The following is a 23,472-nucleotide window of genomic DNA, read 5'->3' as shown; positions in this document are numbered from 1 at the left end:
ATGACTTTCCTGCAGGCTTGAATGCCAGACCACTGGTCTCCCCCCACCCCAGCGAAACTCTCAGTTTACCTTGTACCAGCTTTGCTGTACATGCATCAGGGCCCATGTGCCTCCTGCCCTGGCACTGGAAATTTGGTCAGTTAGAAGCACATGAGGAAAGCACACAGCAAGAAGCTGCCTCCCTTATGCTTCCTACCTCTGTCACAGAATAGAAACAAGCTGACCTTAGAGGAAAGGAAATTAATCTCAGCCATAGTTGCTGTGTATTTTGTGTAAATAGTTCCATCAGGGAGTTATACAAACTGAGAAAAGCTCTTGTTGCCTACCCTTGTGCCAAAAAGATTCACTGTTCCCATTCATAAACTGTGAGGATTAGCACCAGTCCTAAGAGGGGTGCCACTCACTTTTTTGTTTGGAACCAGCAAGGGCCATAAACCACAAGAAGAGTTGGCAAACACCTGGAGCTTGGGGCTTCTGGGAAATGAACAGCACATGCCACCCTACAGCACCCTTGTTGCTCTTCTTAAACTGTAATTATAAGTGGACCGGGCACCTTGGTGTATATTAATCATATGTGCGTCATTCCTTTCCACAGTAAATGGAAGTTAAAACAACACTGGATAACAGAGCTTGATAGGGCTTGGCTTGTTTTCCTTAGTTATCATTAAGCATTATGTCCGATTGCCTAAACAATGGTCAAGGGTTAACTGCAACCCAGGATATGAAACCAAGAAGTGAAATGGGTTTGCAAACCATGGTTTATGTGCATCATGATAAAGAGAACCATGGCTAAAGCAGTTTCTTTGCTTACCCTTGTCAGTCCACTCACAGAGATGGCAAGCCATAGGTCTCCTAGTGTCTCCCTGTCCATGCCCATAGATTTCACTATGTACATCTGGGATCCTAACCAGAGGGTTGGATTCATCTAAGTCCTACTCAGAGTAGGCACATTGAAATTAATGGACCTAAGTTAGTCATGCGTATTAACTTCATACTCGAGTCTACTCCAAGAAAGCACTAGAATTGAATACCCCCCCCCGAATCAAGACAGCGAGTCATAGCTAATGCCACCTATGTCTTGCATTAGGCCTAGAACTACTTGGTGTTTCTCAGCAGAAATACTCTGTCTGGGCGGGGACTAAAGGAAGACCAAACGCACAGGCAAATGGGACAGCATCCTCCAGGAAAGGCATTGAGATAGGGCTATTTGTATATTTGTATCATCATCATTACAATACAAAATAACCCCACACCCTATACAACACTGACGATTAGAAAATGTTTCCAGCAATACACAAAACCTGGCCATCAAGCCTTTTGAAAATGGTCAGCCTAGAGTTCAGTCCCTCCAGAGATGACCCTGGGATACAGGAGGACAACAACTTTGTTCATGTCGGAAAAAAACAAAGCAAGCTATAGAAAATGTGTCTGCTATTTGTTAGTTTCTGCTAGCTCAAAGTTAGTGCAAGGAATTTTTCCATAAAGGGCAACTGCCAAATTTGTGTATGCTGCTCTTGCAACAGATCTGCTTCTAGTGATGTCCATAACGTGGCCATTTCCACATTTTTAGTCTTTTTGGTGTCATAACCCACACTTCCAGTCCTACCACCCAACACTTGTCTGGCATCCATCCATTCATACAAAGCCCTCCCCAAATTGAAGAAAATTTATCTAAGGAGAGGCACCAGTTTGGTATAACAGCCAGAGTGTTGGACTAGATTCTGGGACAGACCAAAGATCAAATCTCTGCTCAGCCATGAAGCTCACTGGGGTGACCTTGGGCCAGTCACAGGCTCTCAGCCTAACCTACCTCACAGGGTTGTTGTGAGGATAAAATGTAGAGAGGGAGAACTGTGTATGCCACCTTGAGCTTCTTGAAGAAAAGGTGGGATATAAACATAATAAATAAAATAAAAGATCCATCAAATGTCAGCTTTTAATACTTCTTGCCTCTGTGAGGTTTCACACAGGGAATCTTCTGGCCTATTATTTCAGTTAAAATTATGTTTATTCTCTCTCTCTCTCTCTCTCTCTTTCCCCTTCTCCCTCTCCGCTTTCTCTGTGCCAGTCCTTTCCTCCTCTCTGTTCCCAACTTTTGAACCCTCCCACATCTTTGATGTTCTTCTGCTCAGCCAAATGCCCAGCTGAGAGTGCAACTCTCCAGCGGAGGCCTGGCCAGTTCCCAGAAAGAGGTGGACTGTTAAGCTCTCATGTCTTCTTAATGCTCCATAACTTTACCAAGGTCATTTGCTGGGTCAGGACATAGTTAAGCTGGAAATGAGAGCCAAGCGTCCAGGACCAAACTAGTTATGACACCATTCACACAATTAAAAACTGCTATGGATGTGTGTGTGTGTGTTTTAAGTACATAGCAGGTCCAGAGCCCACCAAACCAGACTGGGACCCTGATGGAAGTGGCGGTAGAGAGTTTTAACCCTCTGCTGCCTGCTAAAGTCCCAATTTAGATTGGAGTGACCTTGCCTGCACCTGCTTTTTGGCTCCCATTCTCACCACATTAAGAGCTTCCCTTCCAATGCAAACAGCCAACAGTCCCAACCCCACCCTGCCCCTGATCTGGAATGCAGAAAGGCTTAAAAGTGGAAGTCTCTCCTTCCCATGGTCCCAATCCAGATCAGAGACCCTGCCCCTATTATTTACTTTAAAAAAATCCACACAGTTGCTAACTGTGCAACTGGTTTGGCCCTTTATCCCTTTCCTTTCCCTCACCCCCCTCTTGCTAGCAATAGGCTTCTCTGATTTGCCTGAGCCTGGGCTTTAGAGTCAGAAGTGAACCATTCAAGTGCTGAAAGGGATTCTCGTGCGCCTCCTCAGCACAGACTACAGACTGTTTCGCTCTCCAGCCACCCCCTACCCAGGTCAAGAAAGGGCAAGCCAGAACGCCGCATGACACAAAGCGTATTGCAAGTAAGCAGGTGAGAACAGGGTGGAGGGGAGGCACACCCCCAAACTGGAACAGCCAAGGAAGAGGCGGAGTATCTCAGGCTGATGCTGGAAAGTAACCGAGTGTTGTATGAAAAATGGCCAGCATGTCTCGACTGTAGGTTTTCCCAGATATAACATGACATGTTTATAAAATGCATATTGCAAATGAATGCAGACTGTTAAAACAAATATCTCAAAAAGTAAAAAAAGGAAGAAGTAGAAAATATGTCATATTCCTAAACAACTAAAAATAGCTCCTGATTGGCATTCAGCATCATACAATTAATAACACCCACATTTCAGAAACCTGGAAGGATTGATAAGCAATCTTAACAAGATATATATCATCTCATTTATATCACAGTGCAAATTGGGGAGGAAGACCTAGGAGGTGAAATGACTACAACATTCTTTTTTTTTAGACCATCTTCCAGCACCAACTTGACCCTCCCCTTCCAGTGCACTGCAGAGCAAATAGCCACACATAACTCAAGCGAGTTACGATATTTACAGAGTTACATATTACAGATGGCAAAAAAAGTCACCCGACAGTCTAAAATGAGAGAAAATGTCCTTCATGACCTCAGATTCCTACCATGACTGTATTTCTCTGATCTGTCTGTATCCCACTCTCCCTTCAAGAAGCTCGGAGTGAGAAGGGCCATAGCTCAGAGGCAGAGCATCTGCTTTGCATGCAGAAGGTCCCAGGTTCAGTCCCCAGCAGTGCTGGAGAGACTACCACCTGAAATCGTGGAGGACAGCTGCCAGACATTACTGTATAGCCAATACTGAGCTAGATGGAGCAATGATCTGATTCAGTAAAAGGCAGCTTCCCATGTTCCTATGAGTCGGGCAACTGGCACCATGCATATTACTCAGAATTAAGTCCCACAGTGTTTCAGTGGGATTTACTCCTAGCTAAATATCACTAGAAGCTAAAATGATGAAACTGAGGTTATCACACTTTGGACACATGAGAAACCATGATTCACTAGAAAAGACAACAATGATGGGGAAAACAGAAAGGAGTAGAAAAAGAGGAAGACCAAACGAGATGGATTGATTCCATAAAGAGCCACAGACCTGAATTTACAAGATCTGGTGGTTCACAACAGATGCTGTTGGAGGTCGCTGATTCATAGGGCCGCTGATTCATAGGGTCACCATAAGACAAAATTGACTTGAAGGCACATAAAAACAACAAATGTATGTCAGATGGCTGCCTTTGCTTCACAACACTAATCGTTTCATCACTCTTCAGCTTTCTGTATGATCTTGATCAAGTTGTTAACCTCAGCCTCCGCTTCCATATGCAAAAGCATATTTAATGGCTCCCAATCCTGGCTGAGGATTTCTGATATACTTGTTAAAAGTGCAAAAGGATGGAGGCTTGGCAGTGGGCAGTTCCTAAAGAGAGGCTATCAGGTGGAAGAGGTCTGGAAACCCTCTCCTACAGATGTGTAGTTGTCCAGGGTCTCAGGGGGTCTTAGACCCCTTACGTTTTTGGGAGCAGAGTCCCAGCAGGGTCCGTATGTCTCCAGCATCCTACAAGCCAATCAGCATGAATGGGGACTGTGTTAGCCACTGAGAAGAGTCTTCTAACATGCTTCCTTGTTCTTTCTTGCTGATTGGAGCTAATCAGAGTGAAAAGTGAGTCAGCCACTGAGAAGACTCTTCTCAGTAGCTAACAGTCTCCTCTTTAATGCTTATTGGCTCATAGGGATGTCTGTTGTTGTGGGAGAAGGCATTAACAAAGATCTCATTCTCAACCCTGCAGCAAAAAGGAGGGGGGCACGACTGTGACTAACTTGAAGGGACCCTGCACTTCTGAATTTGCCATTACCCTATTGCTTCCCTATCACTCCTGGATTTGTGAGGGATGCAGGCTCTGCAAAGTAAGGGAAGTGCACTCTGCCCCTGCTTAGAAGCACTCTCTTCTTTAGCACTTAACATGTTCCATGGTTTTCAGCCACTGAAAGATAGATTTTGCTGCTGAGTCCCGGAGGCAGTGTGTCCAGTTTGGGATCAGGGAGATTTGAATGCAGCCCTCTCTGCTCAGTTATGGGGTTGATTGAGTGACTTCCTTGTCCTCCGCCCCCTCATCAGTCTGAATGACCCCACAGCGCGGCTTTCTATTGAGCTAAAAGAGGGTGAAGAAGGATACTGTCGCTGAGAGTGTGGGTGGGTCCACACATTTAAAGCACATCCAACGCACACGACTTTCTCCAAAGAAATCTTTGAAACTGTAGCTTGTTAAGGGTGCCATGACTTTGTAGCTCCATGAAGGGAAACCCACCATTCCCGGGAGGTGGTTTGCTGGGAAGGAAACTCAAACCAATGCCAAAGCGCTCCTTCCTCGTCTCGCCACCACACCTTCCTACAGCACCGGCAGAGAGTGCCAGGCCCCGTACAGAAGAAATGACCTCTGCCCACGGGGCCTTTACAGTCTCTCCAGCGCGCTATAAATCCAGCAAAACGTTGTCGCAACGACGATCACAAACACACACGCTTTGCCGCCGCTGGCGTCACTGACGCCGGCAAGAGACGCGTTTGGGTTTGAAGAGAATTTGTGGGTTTTGCTTGTTTACACGGAACGCTTCTTGGTTTTTTTGTATTAAAGCAGATCAAGAACTTTTTCCTTCCAGCTACAAAAGGGACGAAACGCAAGACCCCAATTCGCACGAGCAGACAGGCACGCCCCGCACCTACCCTCCCACTAGAAAAGCCGCCACTTTGCCGCCTATCGAAAGGATGGCCGAGAACGGAACGGAGCAAAAGCAAAGCGGCGAAGGGGTGGGGAGAGGGCAGCCGGGTCGTTCAGCCCAGCGGCGCGCTTATGGAAGAGCCGAGGTGGGCGGGTCAGCGTCTGGAGGTGCCTTGGAGCTACCTTGGAAGGGGGCGAGTGGGAGGAGGAAGGAGCCGGAGGGCCGGCAGGAGAAGGAGAATAGGCGGGGTCGACAGCCGGAGCAGCAACAGCAGGAGCGTGCCTGGAGGGGGCGGTGCCACAGACACCGCCTCCTTGTCTCTGGAGCGCACGCAGCGCTCGACCTGCAGGCTCAGTAAGTAGCAATTCGCGCTCCGTCTTCGGTGTCTTGCCTCGCCTTGCAGTCCGATGCTAATGTTGCAGGCTCCCGATCCGGGGCCCGGCTCCGGAGCGCTCCTGGCCCACCCCGAGGGGGTGGACCTGGCTGGCTGCGGCATGGATGATGAGGCGAGCCAGGCTGCTCGTGTTCGGGGGCGCAGACCCTCCGGCCGCCGCGGATCAACCTACAAGATCAGCCGCCGGAGCTCGGCCGAGTTGGGACTGAGGGGCTTCGACGGCGGAGGCGCCCCGGCCCCAGCTTCACCGGACGCTCCCCGGGAGCTGGAGACGACGATGCCGGCTCCCGGGAGCCCTCAGCCTCCCTGCACCGCTCCAGCCAAAGGTTCCGCGGGCAGCGAGAGTCCACCGGAGACCGTCGCGTCGCACCCGCTGCTCTCGCCCGCCGACAGCCACCACGATCGCGACCACTGGGAACAAGAGGAGAACGAAGAAGCGGAGACCCGCGCCGTGGCCACGTCCCCCGACGGCCGCTTCCTCAAGTTTGACATCGAGATCGGCCGCGGCTCCTTCAAGACCGTCTACAAAGGGCTGGACACCGAGACCACCGTCGAGGTGGCCTGGTGCGAGCTGCAGGTTGGTAAGCAGTGGGGTCCCGCCGCGGCGCAGCCACCTTTTCCTTCTGGCAGGAGCGGAGATAGAGAGGTGAAGGGAGCGCTCCATGGGCGGCTGGGATATGTTAGCAGCCAGGCTTGACAGATTCCCTGGGACAGGTGAAGGGGTCAGAACGAAGAGCGCCGCTGATCGAACGCAGAGTGAACTTCCTCAAGTGACTACAACCTCACATTTTAGGATTCAGAAGAGGTTTCCAAGCACAGGGCTTGCCTGAGCTCCAGTACCTCTCTGTTGGCGAGTTAACACTGGCAGACGGGGGGCACATTTGTCAAAGGGTGTAGGGAGGACTGAAGACATTTTTGGCGGGGGAGTGGGAATGCCTAGGGGAGGCGGTGCAGAAAGGGGGCAATCCTGTTGTGGGAAAGTGGAAGATTGCCTCCCCCAAGCATGGAAACTAAAAGAGGTGCTCAATGTTGGGGAAGTTGAAGCTTGAGATCCCTTCACCATTTTACTTAAAGCTCGCCTCATTGAGATCATTCTTGCTTTCTTGATGTCAGTTTACGCAGCTCTCTTTAGGAACTTGTCAAATGTACTCCCTTCATTTTTTTTCTTCAGTCAGTTCTGAGTCTGGTAGTTCTGGTTCGGCAATTTACATAGGCTTTGATCAGTTGCCATGATTGGGTGGCCAGCGCCTTCTTTCAGAGCATGAAACTCTATTCATTGGTGAAAAAGAGTCATGGACTGTAGTTGTTAGGTTTGAAAGTAGCCAGAAGTGAATTGTTACATCATTCATTCCAGGGAACAAAATGAGATTGGGTCAAAATGATGTTTTTTAAACTAGAAAATGACAGACACTGCATTGGACAAGCTGATCTCTGCAGTGAGGTTCATAGAATTAAAGGGGTGGTTGTGGTGGTTGTAAGGGGATTCCTCTTAGAGGGAGAAGAGAATTGCCGATGTTGGGCCAAAATGAGAATTGGGGCGCTCATCTTGGGAACACAGCTGAGGTCCAGAGGAGGTGATGGAGTGGAATCAGAGCCCAGGCACAATGCCCCCTGGAGAAAGTCTCAAATGTGCCAGCTTGGCTAGATCTGGGGAAGGTAGGCAGAGGAGACCACAAAGTGAGTGTGATAACAGGCATTCTTGACAGCAAATTGTTGGATGGGATTTAGTTATGCATCTCAGAGGGGAACTGTGAGCCTGCTCCTGCAGTTCGTCTCATGGGATGTACATTGCTGGGTTACAGCTTCTTGGGGATGTGTCCGTCTGCCTCTTGCTGTTCTCTTTGGCTCTGTTCTGGAAGTGGTACAGCAGGGAGCCAACTTTGCCTACTCCCTCCATATGTGATGAGGGGGGAAGGGATGTCAAAGCCAAAGGATGCTGTTGGACTCTGAAAACTCACTATGTTCTTGGGGGCAGTGTTTAGTTCTTGAAAGGAGAGCTGCTAGGGCTGAAGCCTTTCTGGAAGTCATGCCCGCTGTGTCTCAGAGGCTTTGTTTTCAAATCCCAGGTACACGATTATGGGAAATCTACTCTGCATATGCTCAGAGGCTCACCTGCACCATCGCAGATTTTCAGGACTGAGTCCAGATTTGGACACAGGTTCCAAGACTGAGTCCTCCTGGCAGAAATCGACCCTTCCTTGAGATTGCCTAGGTTGCAGCCTTTCTGTGATGAATTTGAGCGAGGATGTTTTTACAGGCACAGCGTCCCTTGCTCATGGACACGGGCAGCATAAAGAGATGGCAACCACCAATGCTTTACCACTGCATCTCGGCTAGTCACTACAGGACTTGGTGCTGGCATGGAGGGGAGAGGAAGGTGATAGACTGGAAGCTGGTTTTCTGCAGGCTCTGTTTGCCCAAGGGATTAAATTCAGCAGAGTTCAATGTGACTTGCTTGGCACAGGGAAATCGGTCATGTGCCACAAAGGTGTATAAGGCAGATAGAGTCTCCCGCCTTCCCACAGTGCTTGAGGAAATCTCTGTGTGTGTTTTTGGTTGAAACAGGTGTGAGGGATGGTGAGGGATTCTTCTTGTGTTTCCAAAATGGCAAAAAAAAAACACCTACCACCCATTTTTTTAAAAAAAGAATTGTTAAAAGAATGTTATGAAGAGTTTTCTCTGAGGTTAGGTAGCAAAAGATCTTTTGGAGATCGACTCAGAGGTAGAGAAATCCTAAGTGAAGATGCTAGAGGTGCTAGAGCTTTTTTTCCAGCTCTGCACAGGGCTTGCGCCGAAGAATCTGAATTATTTTTATCCTAATTTAAAAATGCATTCTATTTGATTGAGTGTTCTGTGAAATGCAAGTGCCTCTGTACCAACCTAAGTTATTTGAACAGAAGATTTTAAAAACATAATTTATATGTCCTGTCTTTTAAATCCAGTAGAACAGTCACACTCTGCTGAACTGAAAACAGTTGTCTTTCCATCCTTGAGGCTTTCAGTGCTTTCTAAGAACAAAACAAATGAAGGTTCTCTTTCATTTATTAAATATTCTAATCAGCTAGAGACCTGAAGCTAAAGATCAGACTGGTTATTATAAAACAGGATGTGAAATTAAACCTTCTCCACTCTTTCCCCCTCCCCTCCTTGCTTCCTCCTTGGCTCCCCTATTCACGTTTTCACAGCTTCCAAATTCTTGCCTGTCCAATCCCTGCAAAAGAACGCAGCCTTCAGTATGGAGAAGAGTTTCTTCTCACCTCCCCCCTCCCCTCATTTTTCTTTCCTCAGCTCTGTGTTCCCTCTTTCGTTCTGACTTCTGTCTCCACCCATTCTTCCCCAAGGTTCCTGCTCCTCATCCTGCTTAGCCACTCTGGGCACCTCGCCCATTTTCTCTCTACCTTCTAGGATTCCTTCCCACTACTTTGCTTAGTGTTCCGACTTTCTGCCTGCTTGGGATCACTTCCCTGCTCTGGTCTTACAAAAGAAGATAGGCTCTCCTGTTTCCAGGTACTGCATGCGGTTTGTCCCAAACAGCATGACGTTTCCCTTCTCTTATAAAGGTTATAAGATTTGTCTGCATGTTTTTGCTGACACCCTTCCCTGCAGCAGGTAGAATGTTGCTGAGCATTCCACGCCAAACTGTTCTCCCAATAGCCAATGGGAAGTAGGTAGGCAGTAAGCTTGTAGGTGACCAAGTGCCACATTTTAGTGTGTATAAATATGTTTGGAAAACTGAGAAGATATGGAATAAAGGAGTTTGTTTCATTTTAAGCAAGTCTTCATTTGCTGGGAGTCATTAAACAGGTCAAACTTGAAGGTTGTGTGTTGTTTGCACATTGAGTTAAAATAAATGAGGGAAAGCTTAAGGCTAGCAATTTAAAAAAATATATTAGTAACTGTTAGGTTTTATTCTTCTGGTTCCAAGAATGATTAGGGCTGATTGCAGCTGAGTGGGTCCTGGCAGCTTTCCTTTACTTATATTGACAGCGGTCACAGTTATGTGGTACAAGACTAGGCATGTTATTTTACCAGAAAGTTTGTGTCTATAAACGTTTGCATTTTGCAGGATAAAAAAGAGAGAAAGAGACAGAACTTTTCTCTCATTTGTAACAAATTTGAGAGGGATGGCCAGGTTGATCTATTACAAGAGCGCGCACACGCGCACGCACACACATCTTGCGGCACCTTAAAGACAAATGGATTCATTGTGGCATAAGCTTTAAAAACCACATACTAGATTGAATCCTAAATAAATACAATCAAAGCTACTCATAAATCCTAGCTCAGCAGTTCTGTGCAGTCTCCCTTTGAAGTACTTTTGTTAAAGAAGAGTGACTTTCAAGGCAGCAGAGTGCTCTGAAAGACGGCAATATTATCCACTGGTTTCTGAATGTTGCCATTTTTTGATTTTAGATTTGTGTCCATGTATTCTTTGTGTAGAGAGACTGACCTGTTTGTCTTATACATAGATGGCAAAAGGGCAGGTGATGCCATATAACACACTGGGGAATGAGCAATTGAGTGACCTCATGATGGTGGTGCTGATGTAATTGTCCCCTCCACTTCCAATATTCAGGCCATGAGTGTTGTAGCTGGTATAGCCAAAACAGCACCACCCACCCACAACAGGGAGGGGCCAACAGGGTTGGGGGAACCTCAAGGTTTTCAGTAGTACAAAAACTAGAGAAAAACAAACCTTAAGGAAAGGGGAGGACTCAACAGTCTGATGAGGACTGAGCATGCTCAGTAGCCATGGAATGCTGAGTGGGGGGATGGGACAGAAAACTGGGTGGGGGAGGGAATGGGGTATCATGGAGGAAGCCATGGCTGACTGACTGGCACGGGTGGGAACAGGAATACTCACTGCAAGCTTTTGTTGCTAGGTCCTGCTAACAGGGTTGGCTGAGTGACCATTTTAGATTAGGGGAGCATGGCCAAATGGGCAACCAGAGGTAGGCTGATACAGGACAGACCCAGAAGAGAAATTGATAGAACATCCCTTGTCACTTGCAGTTAAAACTGCTCCCAATGAAAAACAACTTCCAGGTATTAAAAAAAGTATCCACAGCCCATCCTGGAGAATAATATTTCTCTCTTGTACGTCTGTCCAAGTTTACAGCCAGCCAGCTAATTTAAATTAGCTACTCAGTGATGGATCAGCCAATGCAGACATAAACTCTGGGACAAGGCCCTGCAAGAAAGCCTAGACACCAACTTAGTTGTCACCATAAATATTCAGCCAACACCATTGTGGGGCATAATAACATCAGGTGCATCATCTGGGGCTCGTTCACTGCTTGTCCTCTAACATGATTTGCCATAAATTGCCAACAATGCCCTTGTCACAAATGGTACCCTTTGCTGTCACTCTGATGCTGACCTGAAAGTCACTGTTTTCCAGTGGGAAAACTTCAAAGGGACACTCTGGCATGAAATTGCTGAAGCAGATTGCACCATTAAATTTGATTCTATATGTTCAGGATTCAGCTGAGGACAAGGTTTTCCTTCCCACTACTAAGTAAGGATAGCAAAGCTAGGAAGATTATGCTATCACCACTTACTGTTGTTGTGGGGTTGTTACTGAATTTAACTTACATACTGATTTGCGGTTAACTTGCATGCTGATTACAGACTGTACCTCTTGAGTGCTTCATTTTATATAAACACACACACACAGACACATACCATCTGAGGATGACACTTCCAGGTGCCATAGGGCTGTTGTTCCTTTTTTTGATTTTCACTCTGACTTCTTTGTTCATCTGGTAATTCTCTTGAAATCCAAAGAAAGATGATACTTTAAAAAGTTTAGGATTTGGGAGTCCAGTTGCTGCTTCGACTCTTCACCCTCCTCCTATCTGCTGTGGCTTTTTGGCCTTGTCAGAAAGAACACCCTCAATTGTCTTGTTCTAGAGGCCCAGGGGTATGGCTGCCTATCTTTGCCTTCTGTGTATTCCCAAATTGCATTTTTAAACAGCGTTGGGTGTTGAGGCTACCCCTGGACTAGTACAGTAGGGCCCCACTCATATGGCGGGTTACGTTCTGGATCCCTGCTGAAAAACGAAAACCGCTGAAAAGCGGAACTCATTGAATAGAATGGCGCACGACACCCAAACACTGCCATAAAAGCAGAACAAGCCCCGTATGAGTGGGGCTTTAGTCAAATTGCGTCTAATTGAGACTGCTGCATTAGTGAAGCGCCATAAAAGCAAAGTGCCGTAAAGCGAAGTGCCATAAAGGGGGCCCTACTGTACATATTAGGATGCTTAACTATCAGTGCAGAATAATTCAAAAGGCTTCCTAAGATCCACCTTGTGGGGCAGATGGTGCTAGATTTGGATAGTTTTTATTTTAGACATTTTCAGATTTACTGTTGCATTATGGATTTAGGGTATAGGCACTGAATTTATCTGGAAATGTAACCAGAAGCCTCTTTAATCAAGAAGTACTAAAAGTTGGAACACAAATCGAAATAGCTGCTCTTAAAGTATTGTACATTGGTTAGCAAGTGAAAAATGTCCGCGTCAATATGAGAAATGCCTGTTGTTTCTCTTGAAAATGGAATGCTAGAATGCTTTTACCTGACTGCATTTTGAACAGATGGAATCAACAGTTCAACTGGGGAGATTTGGGGGCATATCAGTCCAAGACAGATTATGTATCAGTGGGGCAGCAGATTTAGGGTGCAGTGTTGCCCCACTATATTCTTGAGTGTCAGTTTTATTCTGATGTTAGGAACACTGTTTAGAGACCTTGCTAAAGAAAAAATAAGTATTGGAAAGTGAACGAAAAATTAAGCTTCCTCTTACAAGGAATAATCACCATGTGACTTGGAGGGTAGCCTCTTTTGCTGTAAAGGCATCCAGCCTCAGGAAAAGATATTTGTATCCATTCCAATTAACTATTGTGGAGATTCCACAATTTGAAGGTATAAATTCAATCTGACATGGATCTCCCCTATTTTTAATTTCTAGTCTTGTTTTAATAAACACTTACTAGAAACTTCTGTCAATGTATACTTTTTTATGTTGTCTTAAATGTATGCCTTAAATGTATACCTTTTATGCAGTCTTCAATGTATTTTACTTTGCTTTGTCTTGATAGGGTCTGCAGGCTAATTCAATCAGTTTTATTCTGTTTTTGAACAAGAGGGTTGCAACCTGGCTGTTTTGGGGTCATAGGGCATGGAGTGTTCTTCCACAACCAGGAGGCTGTGATTGATGGCTGTCCAAAGTGCATCTCAAGCCCCTGAGCATGTGGTCACAGCAGGGGCCAAGTAATCATTTGCTGCGGTGGACACCACTTCAGTTGGCTTGAGGATAGGAACTGAACTTTGATGACAATTGGGGGGGGGGGAGTGCCCTGTACCTTGTACATGCATCCTATCCTTGCTGCCCTTGGCCTGTTAGCCACCCATCTCGCAGGGTTGTTGGGAGGATAAAATCAGGAGAGAGACAACCATGTTTGTACACCATCTTGAGCTCCTTAGAAGAAAGGTGGGATATAAATGGAATAAATAAATAAATAAATGTTGATAGGCAACTTCAAGGTTCTTTAAACTGGATTTGAACTGGACCGTCCTTCAAACAGAGAACTTCTTCAAATAGAGGATTGCCTTCTGTAAAGTAGGACACACGGCCACCCTAGGAACTAGCGAATTGCAATCAAACAAAGATTGTGCCACAGCATCACAATTTCTTATAAAACAACCAGAAAACCTTTGTTATTGGGCAGCAGCATATAAATATTGCAAATACATTCATATATAATCCTGTAGCAGAGCTCTTTTCTGCAGTGATACTCTTCAGGTTGCAGATGTTTTTCAGGAGACCAACTAAAAATAAGAAACATTTATCAAGCTTTTCAGTCTTTTTTTTTAAGCAGTAGTTGTGCTGGGGATAAGCTTCTTGCACAAACACAGGATTTACTGTCACTTGTCCTCTTTTTAAAAAATAGCTCTGTCCTATTTTTTCTTGCAGTTGTTCATTATGTTGCCTTTTAAAACATCTGTGGTTAGCAAACCACAAACCTGAGCTATTGGGATCCAGTCTCCCCATCTGAAAAGTTCTGCCTGGGTCTATTTCTGGGTTGCAGATGTAAAATGAAAGCAACATTTTATTGATGGCCTTCTTTTGGGGGGTAGGGGGTGGGGAGAGAGGTAGTGAGTACAGTCTGGAGTTGGCTAACAAATAAATATTTACTGAAGATGACTATTTTCTGCATGTATTAAAGGGCAGCAGAGCCAGCGGACGTTGGGTGCACCTTTTGGGGTCTCTAAAGAAAGGGAAACAGAGTTGAGACTCAGCGTTTGGGACCTGCATCAACAGGGCTGAACAAATATTTCAAATACAAATATTAATATTTTAGGTACCACTCCCTTCACAGAAGGGCTGGAATTATTTCTAGGTGCCTGCATAAAAGTTCTAGGCAGACAGACTTTTTTCATATCGGGTGCTATATTGAGGTGGCAAGTTAGAGGTTTCTCATCTGATACCATAGCATGATGTATTTAATTTGGAGTTATAGGCTCTGTACCTCAGAGGTTTGGGACAGATATTTTAATTTAAAATAGAAAAGAAATAATACTATACATGTGTATGAGGTCTCTCCCCAGCTTCTTAATTTCAGTTACCAAATATCTGCCTGGGTGGAGTGTTCTGGGAGAACTCCCAGGAAATGCCTCTGGGTTTCTTTGATGTTGCAATGGCACATAAAGAAAGAGGGTGCAAGCATCTGTGTATTGTACAAGGTGGACCACCCTTATGGCTGTGGCTCAGTGGCAGAACACATGCTTTTCATGCCAAATATTCCAAGTTCAGTCCCTGCTGGCATCTGCGGGTAGGGCTGGGAAACACTCCTGTCTGAAACTTTGGAGAACTTCTAGCAGAAAGTGTAGACAATACTGATCTAGATGGACCCAACAGTCTAAGGCAGCTTCCTGTGTTCCTGTTTGGAGTTTATGTGCCTACCTGCTCCAGGTACGGGAAATGGACAGCCTTCAAGTCAATTCCGACTTATGGGTGACCCTATGAATAGGGCTCTCATGGTAAGCTGTATTCAGAGGTGGTTTACCGTTGCCTTCCTCTGAGGCTGAGAGGCAGTGAGTGGCCCAAGGTCACCCAGTGAGCTTCATGGCTGTGTGGGGATTTGAACCCTGGTCTCCCAGGTCATAGTCCAACACCTTAACCACTACACCACACTGGCTGTCAGGTACAGCTCCTTTTTAAAAACTCCAACCACCCTGAATGGAGTTCTGATTCAGTTTCAGTGCTGAGATTGGCTCAGCCATGAGGCTCCTAGTTTCCATGAATGAGGTTTAAGCAGGGGAGTTAGTTCTAAAATGAGAGGTTCTGGGCCTCACGTTTGCTTAGAAGTTGGGTCTTGTGACCTGGAAATCTTCCCCGCTCCCCAAGCCGTGTTTGTGTGAGTGTTTTAGTGGCAAGGAAGGGGATAGGCTTTAGAGCTGAGCCCTAGTCAGTCTGACCCCGGGCTCAAACTTAACCCATGAGTAAATCCCAGTTAATCCCATTTATCTTCTTTTGAATCTTTTTGGATCCTTCTTGCAAAAACGGCAGCAATATCAAGGCCTGCTGGAACCTGGCTGGGAAGGGGCTGTGTGTGCGTGCGCACGGACACATTGGGATGTCATTCAAGGAGGGAGTCTTTCTAGGCTTGGCGTCCTCCCTCCTGTCTAAAACTGATTTATCTTTCTCTCTCCCTTCCTCTTAGAACTTGGTATATATCACATTACCCAGAATTGCAGCAAAGGCTTAGGAACAGTATCAGCCGAGTGTCGGCTCACCAGGCAGCTGTTGTTTGCACCCAGTGCCCTAGCTGGAGAGGGGGCTTCTCTTTGAAGAACGATAGGGACATGCCATGGCCCTTAGCTCTAGAGGGGAGTGAGTATGTTGTCTGCCTTCCTGTGCTCAGAAGGTGAGGGATTTTGCAAGGAAGACACGTGGGAGAACTGAGGCAAGGGATGAGGCACCTGAAAGTCAGTGTGGCCCCTTTCTCAAGTCAAATTTCTTAGCCCTAGTGCTACTAGCTTGTACCACAGAAATAATAGGGTCCACCTTTCAACACAGGAAAACGATGAAAACAAGGCACAGCAAATGTCATAATACAGCACTTTGCAAATTAAAAAGCTTGGTAGGAATGAGAAACTGTAATGCCGCTAGTCCTCTGGGGTGTAGGATAGCTATGGGGTGCACAGCCTGGATCGATGATTTCAATCTACTGAACCATGCCTTTTCAGGTGAGAGTTTGTGTAGCTTCCTGCCGAAGAGATTGAGCTATGGATCAGGAAATCCCTGGTTTGAATCTTACTTCTACCATGATCTCAGTAAATGGCCTTGGGCAAGTCACTCTCACTCTCAGTATCTCCTGCTCCCATCCGCAATACTGGGGATAATAATACTGACTTACCTTAAAGGGTTGTTGTAAGGATTGCAGCTACACAATGTGTGTGCTGCGCTTTGAACACTTGGAAGTGCTCTACAAATGCCAAGTATTATTATTGTTGAAATGGATTGTCCTGGAAGGGCCCAAGCACCTCAATAATTTTATTCCAAGGCTAAAGAGTCTGCTTCTCAGGTGCTCTCTGGACATCAGCAATTACCTAGCAGCTTTGGGGAGGAATTATAGCTTAAATGGAGAGTTCATTGCATGCACATGTTCCAGTCCTCTTCATCTCCAGTTTAAAAGATTTGGGGCAGCAAGTTAAAAAGACCTCTGCTTCAGACCCTGGAGAACTATTGCTGGGTAGAGTAGACAATTTTGGAGCAGATGGATGAATGTTCTGACAGGGCAAGGCAGCTTCTATTAATTTAGATTCTGACATTTTCTTAAAGGAAACACCTAATTCCTGAGATTTATGGTTCACAAGTCTAGACAGCCTTTTTAGTGGCAGTTTGCCCCTGGGAAGGAAGGTGTAGAGCAGTCCAATCCCCACCTAGAACTTCCCCCTGGAAATGCGCACCGTACAATTGGCTCCTATCCTGGGGGCTGACAGCATAAGGTCCCCTAGCCCTGGAGATTCCCTGTCTTGCTTCAAGATGTCTAGTGCTTCTCTACAAGTCCTGCTGAATTTGTGGGTCAGGCTACACAAAGCGACAAGCAGAAGCGTAACATGGCTTTCATTCAGCTCAAAACCAGACTACTTCCTTTTCTGCTCTGTGAATCGGCGGACGACATGCCTGCCTGGCCAACCCTTCTCTTGGTTCCATTTGTGTCCAAGCCGGATGCCAAAGGACGTTTCTTATCCATCAATTGCTGTGACAACCAATGTGGCCAAGGCCACAAGGTAGTGCTAGGCCCTTCAAACTTGTATTTGTTCAAGAAACCAGCCTGACTTAATATGCCTGTCCCCATCAGATTAGCTTCCCTTTCCTCCAAATAGGCCATGCACCAATGGTGACGGGTGCCCATTGGGACTGGTAGGGTGGAAGGCAGGGAAACCAACAGTAGGTGGAGCCAGAGCCAATGACAGGCAGAGCCAATTCTTGTTTTGTCCCCATCTTCTTCACCACGGAGTTCTAAAAGGGCAACACTGAGGCTAAGGAGGAGAGAGCTGGCAGGCAGTGCAACCACTTGGCCTGGTTAGAAGAAGGTGGGGGATGGGGTGGCCGAGTGCAGGCCGAAGTTGGTGATGCAGTGCCCCATTTGCCCTAATGGACCGTCCTCCGTTGCCATGCACCCTTACCACCACAGCACCACAGACGCACACGCCAACAATGATGCCATGTGGGTCCTGCTTCCAAAGCTAAGACCAGCCAGACCCAGAACCTCATCAAGAAACTGAACAAGAAGTTACTAAGCTCCATTGACCTAGCTCTCCTTGACACTTTTGGCCATACCCACATCAGAAATTTATTCCACTTTAAATAGTCATGCTTCCCCCAAAGAATCCTGGGAAGTGTAGTTTGTGAAGGTGCTGAGGGTTGTTAGGAGACTCCTTTTCCCGACAGAGCTCCAGTGGCCAGAGGAGTTTAACAGTCAGTCCCTCTTCCCGGAGAATTTTTGGAATTGGAGCTCTGTGAAGGGAATAGTTGCCTCCTAGCAACTCTTAGCACTGTTCACAAACTACACTTCCCAGGATTCTTTGGGGGAAGCTATCACTGTTTAAAGAGGAATAAATATCTGGTATGGATGTAGAACCGGTCTATTCTTTAGCATAGTTGTTAATTTAATCCAATTTAACCCCCCCCCTTGATTTTCCAGATTATATCCAATTTATTGGGTTGCGAGCATTAACAATCTGGCACACCAGGCATAAGAGAGTCTGCTGCAGCCAATCCAGAAGATCTTGGAATGGGGTGGGGAGAAAGGACTGAGGCCTCAGTGGACCATAGAGACCACCATTGGGTTCAAGTGGCAACTTTTGTCTTGTGTGTTTCCTCCTGAACAGCTACCCTTCCTCATGTAACCTGCAGGGGCTCTTTTTAGCCACCACTGTGCCTTCAGAATAGTTTATGAAGTCGTTCTGGCCGTGTATTTCTTTTCCCCTCCTCTCCTGAGCTCTGGACAATGAAGCTTTCACGGCGTCTGACAGGACACAGCTGCATCTGTAGCAAAACTTTATAAACACCCCAAGTGTAAAAATATGATCCACCCCCAGCTCCACCACAGAGGCCGTGCCCAATGAGGAGGCGAGGCGGTTCCCACAGGCACATGGAGGCAGTGTGGCCTAACAGGTGGGCACCAGGCCACTGCAGACGCCGCCGACTCCCTGGCAAAATTGCCACTTTTTCACATGTTTAGTCTGTTTTTTTCCTGCTGCTTCTTTTCCAACTGAGCTCACTTGAGAGACGTAGAGGAGGGGCGGATATGGGCTGCTCTGTTCGTTTCGGCGATGTTCGCTCTCTCTCATCCTCTCTCGTCAGGGGAGCGTCTTTTCACAGCCAGCTCTTCCAAGCCAAATGGCCTCCTCTGTTCCAGCTGCGACTGGCTGGAGCAGTGAACTTGGTGGCGGCAGCGGTTCTGGCATCTGTCCAACTGGGGTCCAATTCTGGCTTGGCAGGAGAGCGAACTGGATCCCTGCCATTGCCCTTCACTAATAGCTGCAGCTTGCCTAGCTGCCTGCTCTGCCTCTCCCGCCCACCCCCGGCACCCATTTCAGGAGGAGACCAGCCACACCACACGAGGTAGCAATTAGAGAGGACATGCTATAAGAGCAAAAAGGGCTGCGGGGGTTGGCTAGGGCACAACCACCACCCCCAGCCCACATCCTGCATCAGGCACAGCTCCTGGGGGCTCCTCTTCTGATGCTGCAAAATGAACCTAGGCGTCGTGGCTTAGTAATCCCTGCCCCCACCCCCATCTCCTAGGACTCACTCCCCTTCCAGGAACAGCAAAAAGAACCCTGGAGTCTTTGGGCTGTCTCTGATTTCCTCCTTGGCCCTTGGCCTTAGTTCTGGGCTGTGGTTCAGGAGGACTGAGTACAGTCAGCATACCTTTAGGAAGCTGGATGCTGCTGATGGTGTGTGTGTTTGTAGTAGCGATGGAAGGATTTAGGAAGGACATGTTTTATGGTTCTGTTTTGCTCTCCAGTTGTGAAAAGCAGCATTCATCCCTTCTACCACTGACATTTGTGGAGTCAAACTTTGATCAAGTAAATTGGACCTAAGTTTCCCTCCAGCTCCCTGGTCCACAGCAGGGAACCTGGATTAATTGCAGTGGGGAGGGACTGAAAAAAAGCCCATCCTTAAATAGCATGTAGTGATTAGATCTGCTGGAGATGCATCTTTTCCTGCTTTTTCTGTTTTGAAATTACAAGCATTCCCTCTGGGACCATCTACCTGAGCTTGGAAGAGGGACTAGTTTAAACTGGACACTTTCAGTTTCAGCAGGCGAGACTCCTGTGTTGCCCAACACACTCTCTTGTGAGGTGTTCTGGATGTGGGGCAGGCCTCTCTCAGGCTGCTACGGAATGAAATGAGAACAGGAGCCCCATCACCTTCTAGGCAGGCCAATATAAGGCTGGGCCCACACATGCAGTAAAATGAGATGGCAGAATGCTGAGATGGTAGAATGAACCCTGTATTCCTTTGCAGTACAGGTGAGGTGTTTCCCCCATGAAACAACGTCCTCGCAAACAGAAAATTAGCACATCAGGAAGAAAGATTCTAACCCCATCCTTTGCACAATAAATCTGCTACTCTGATTTATTTATTGCAGGATGTTTTTAACAAAGAGGAATATCGAAAGTGCAGCCCCCTACCTGCAGTCTGACATGGTGCAGTCCATTCTTGCCATTTAGTATGTGACAGCCTCATTATCCTGCATAAGTAAGACCAGTACTAATTCTACTCTCTGACCCCCCACCTTGTTGCCCACAATTTATGCTCAATGAATGGGAGGCAAAGGTTACTGTCTGTTAGATGGGTAGAGCTCTGTCTTCCTTTTCCTACGTGGGGAGGTGAAGCAGTGGGGAGGTGAAGCAGGGAACGTACATTATCTTAACTTGAATTATCCTGCTCAAATAGGAATGTATAGTCTCTTCAAGGGCGGCGAACCTCATGCCGAGGTGCCAAGTGCGGTCCTCAAGACCTCTCTGTCTGGCCCTTGGGACTTTCTCCAGCCCACATCCCCTCACCAGCCACAGCCCTCACCAGCCCTGCCTTCACACACTCCTTAAGTGCTTTGTCTGGTTGAAGTGTGTCCTTGAACTCTGATAATGCCTCTTGCTTGTCTGGAGGGAGGATAGAGAAGGGTGTGTGAGTGTATGTAGAAACCAACCTACCGTGCAAAGATGACATTTAAATTAATTGCTCCATCCACTTTTGCCTCTGACCCTGCCCACCACTGGCATGTGGCCCCAGACGGTTGTCCAGAAAGGAATGTGACCCTTGAGCTGAAAAAAGTTCCTTTTGTCTTCGGTATCTTCCCTGCTTTTGTATTATGTTGTTTGGCTCCCCAGAGCTACAATTGTCAGAGCGTTTTAACAATAAGTCCCTCGTCCCAGGGAATTCTGGGAATTGTAGCTCTTTGAGGAAATTAGGGTCTCCTAACAAATCTCAGGACCCTGAACAAACTACAGTTCCCAGGATTCTAAGCCATGCCTGTTTAGAGTGGTGTGATACTGCTTTATTGATTGATTGATTGATTGTACTTGTATACTACCCCATAGCCAAAGCTCTCTGGGCACTTTAAATGTATAGTGCTGATGGGGCCTAAATCTGGCCAGCAGAAATACACAAAAATATGGTTGAAGGCAACCAATTAATATTCATATTTTACCAAGAGGAACACAGAGGTTGATAAGTGTTTTGCATAAGTCCAGCCATAGTAAAGAATTATATTTTTACTTGCAATTTTACTTGCTATTGTTAAATTCTTGGGAGCCAGAATATTGTTGATCTACTACAAATTATCCACAGATACCAGCAGATCCTGATCTATCTTTTGCCCATCTCTGACTTAGAGTATAAGTTTAGAAAAGTGCACACTGGGGCAGGCATATTGAGAATCAGACCTTTGCATTCCCAGAGGGCTCAGCCTGTTCATTTCCTCTGCAGGAATCACCACTTGTTGTCCACTGTCCTGATAAAAATCACTTTCTCCTTCCTTCTCAGACGCGGAAGCTGTCCAAGATGGAGCGACAGCGCTTCAGCGAGGAGGTGGAGATGCTGAAAGGGCTCCAGCACCCAAATATTGTCCGCTTCTATGACTCATGGAAATCTTCAGTCAAGGGACAGGTCTGCATCGTACTGGTCACAGAACTCATGACGTCAGGCACCCTCAAAACGTGAGCATGGAACTGATTAGGTGGTGATAGCGGGCAGACTACAAGGGCACCTGAGGGGACATGGGGTCTCCTAGGCTGTTTTCTCAGTGGTGGTAGTGGTAGTGGGGAGAACGCAGCACTTCATTCAGGAGGAAGCACCAGGTAAAAATGAAAGCCAAAGAGCACTTTCAGTCAACCTGTTTATTGAGCATTCCTCCTGATTGTCTTGCAGGGAGATTAGGTGACATTGATTATTTAATGAGCAATCATTCTGATTTGTTTGCAGGGAGGTTAGATGATGTTGCATCAAAGCAAGTGTTATCCCACATTTTCTAGCGCATTTTCCCATCGCTTTCTTTATAGCAAAAAGTCCAATTTTTGGGGGAAGTAGGTGTGTTGCAGAAGAGCTCCAAATCAACTAAAATTGCACAACCTGAATTTTCCAGTATGTGATTGAATCCCACCTGAAAGTAGCAACAGTCTAGAAGCCCCCTACGTGTTACAATAGTCACACTTTTTTAAAAACACTCTTTAACTCGGCCACTTTCATTTTGAAGGAAAGGGACCAGACGGCCCTGATCTGGTGCTCATGTTCCCTTTCTGCACGGGAATGGTGGGGGCAGTGGCAGGCAAGGGCAGGAATTAGTTTCCACCAGCATGTCCCCCCCTCCCGGGCTGTCCTTTACTTCCAAAGCTGCTGTTTGCGGTGCTGGCTTGACCCCCTTGTGGCTGCTTTTCCTTCAAAATAAAGGTAACCTTTTTTTTAAAGTATGATTAATGTAACATATAGTTTGAAAAGGGGGATTTTTAGCCGAATACTACAGGTGTGAACAACCCTCTTCCTCCCCTTTGGCTGTACAGAAAAGGAGAGGGTGACCTTCCTGTTGACTTCTGCCTGCTGGACCGGGCATTGGGACTTGGAAGGAGAAGACAGCATCTATCAACCAGTTGAAAGTACAATGAAATAAACCAAGAAAGCAGTTTGCTTCTTCATTTCTGTGGGGAAATACATGGGCATCTCATCTCTTGAGTCATGGATTTAATCAAGCAAGGACCAACAGACAGCATAGATGCAACCTGAGGAAGACTGGTCCATTAGAGCACTGCCTCACTCTGTCCTCAGCCATCCAGCCCTCACTTCCCTGCCTTCTTACTTGCATCAAATGCTTTGATTTGGATTCCTGCATTGAGCAGGGGGTTGGACTTGATGGCCTTATAGGCCCCTTCCAACTCTACTATTCTTTGATTCTATGATCCATTCCGGGGGGGGGCGGAACCACCAGTCAGCTTCCTCCTCTTTAGTCTCAGTGTTTCCCTTGCAGAATTCAGCAGGGAGGAGGACGGGGGCAAAACTAGAGTTAGCTGGCCCTGCCTGTCATTAGCTCTGACTCCACAGTTGGCGTCCCTGGCTTCCACCTTACTAGCCCAATGGTCACCAGTCACCACTGGTTTCAGGAGGATGCCTCCTCACACCTTCATTCACTGAACTACATAATGCTGAAGGGTTTAGGTTTGGAGGTGGCCTAAACTTGAACCATTTATTGCTGGGGCGGGGGATTGGGATTCTGGACAGCAGAACTTCCTGAAACATCCCTGCACATGAAAGGGAATTCTTTTAACTTCATGGCATGCATTCCCTGAACTCTAATCTTTATCTCTAGGATATTTATTACTAGATATTAGGGACTCAAGGAGTCTGATTTCCC

The 23,472-nt window shown here is 46.7% G+C and overlaps 1 protein-coding gene across 1 annotated transcript in view; it reads left to right on the top strand.

Annotated features, from left to right (window-relative positions):
- Positions 1-5,969: 5,969 nt before the first annotated feature.
- Positions 5,970-23,472, top strand: part of WNK4 (WNK lysine deficient protein kinase 4) — a 36,860-nt gene continuing 19,357 nt past the window's right edge. Inside the window, exons 1-2 of the mRNA XM_061589959.1 lie at positions 5,970-6,619; positions 21,615-21,787. Coding sequence (XP_061445943.1) covers positions 6,056-6,619; positions 21,615-21,787 — 737 coding nt within the window. The 5' untranslated portion in view covers positions 5,970-6,055. The remainder of the gene's footprint in view (positions 6,620-21,614; positions 21,788-23,472) is intronic.

Source organism: Rhineura floridana, chromosome 11 (genome assembly GCF_030035675.1).
Source record: "Rhineura floridana isolate rRhiFlo1 chromosome 11, rRhiFlo1.hap2, whole genome shotgun sequence".
Taxonomy (NCBI): domain Eukaryota; kingdom Metazoa; phylum Chordata; class Lepidosauria; order Squamata; family Rhineuridae; genus Rhineura; species Rhineura floridana.
This window is presented reverse-complemented; position numbering and strand designations above follow the sequence as displayed.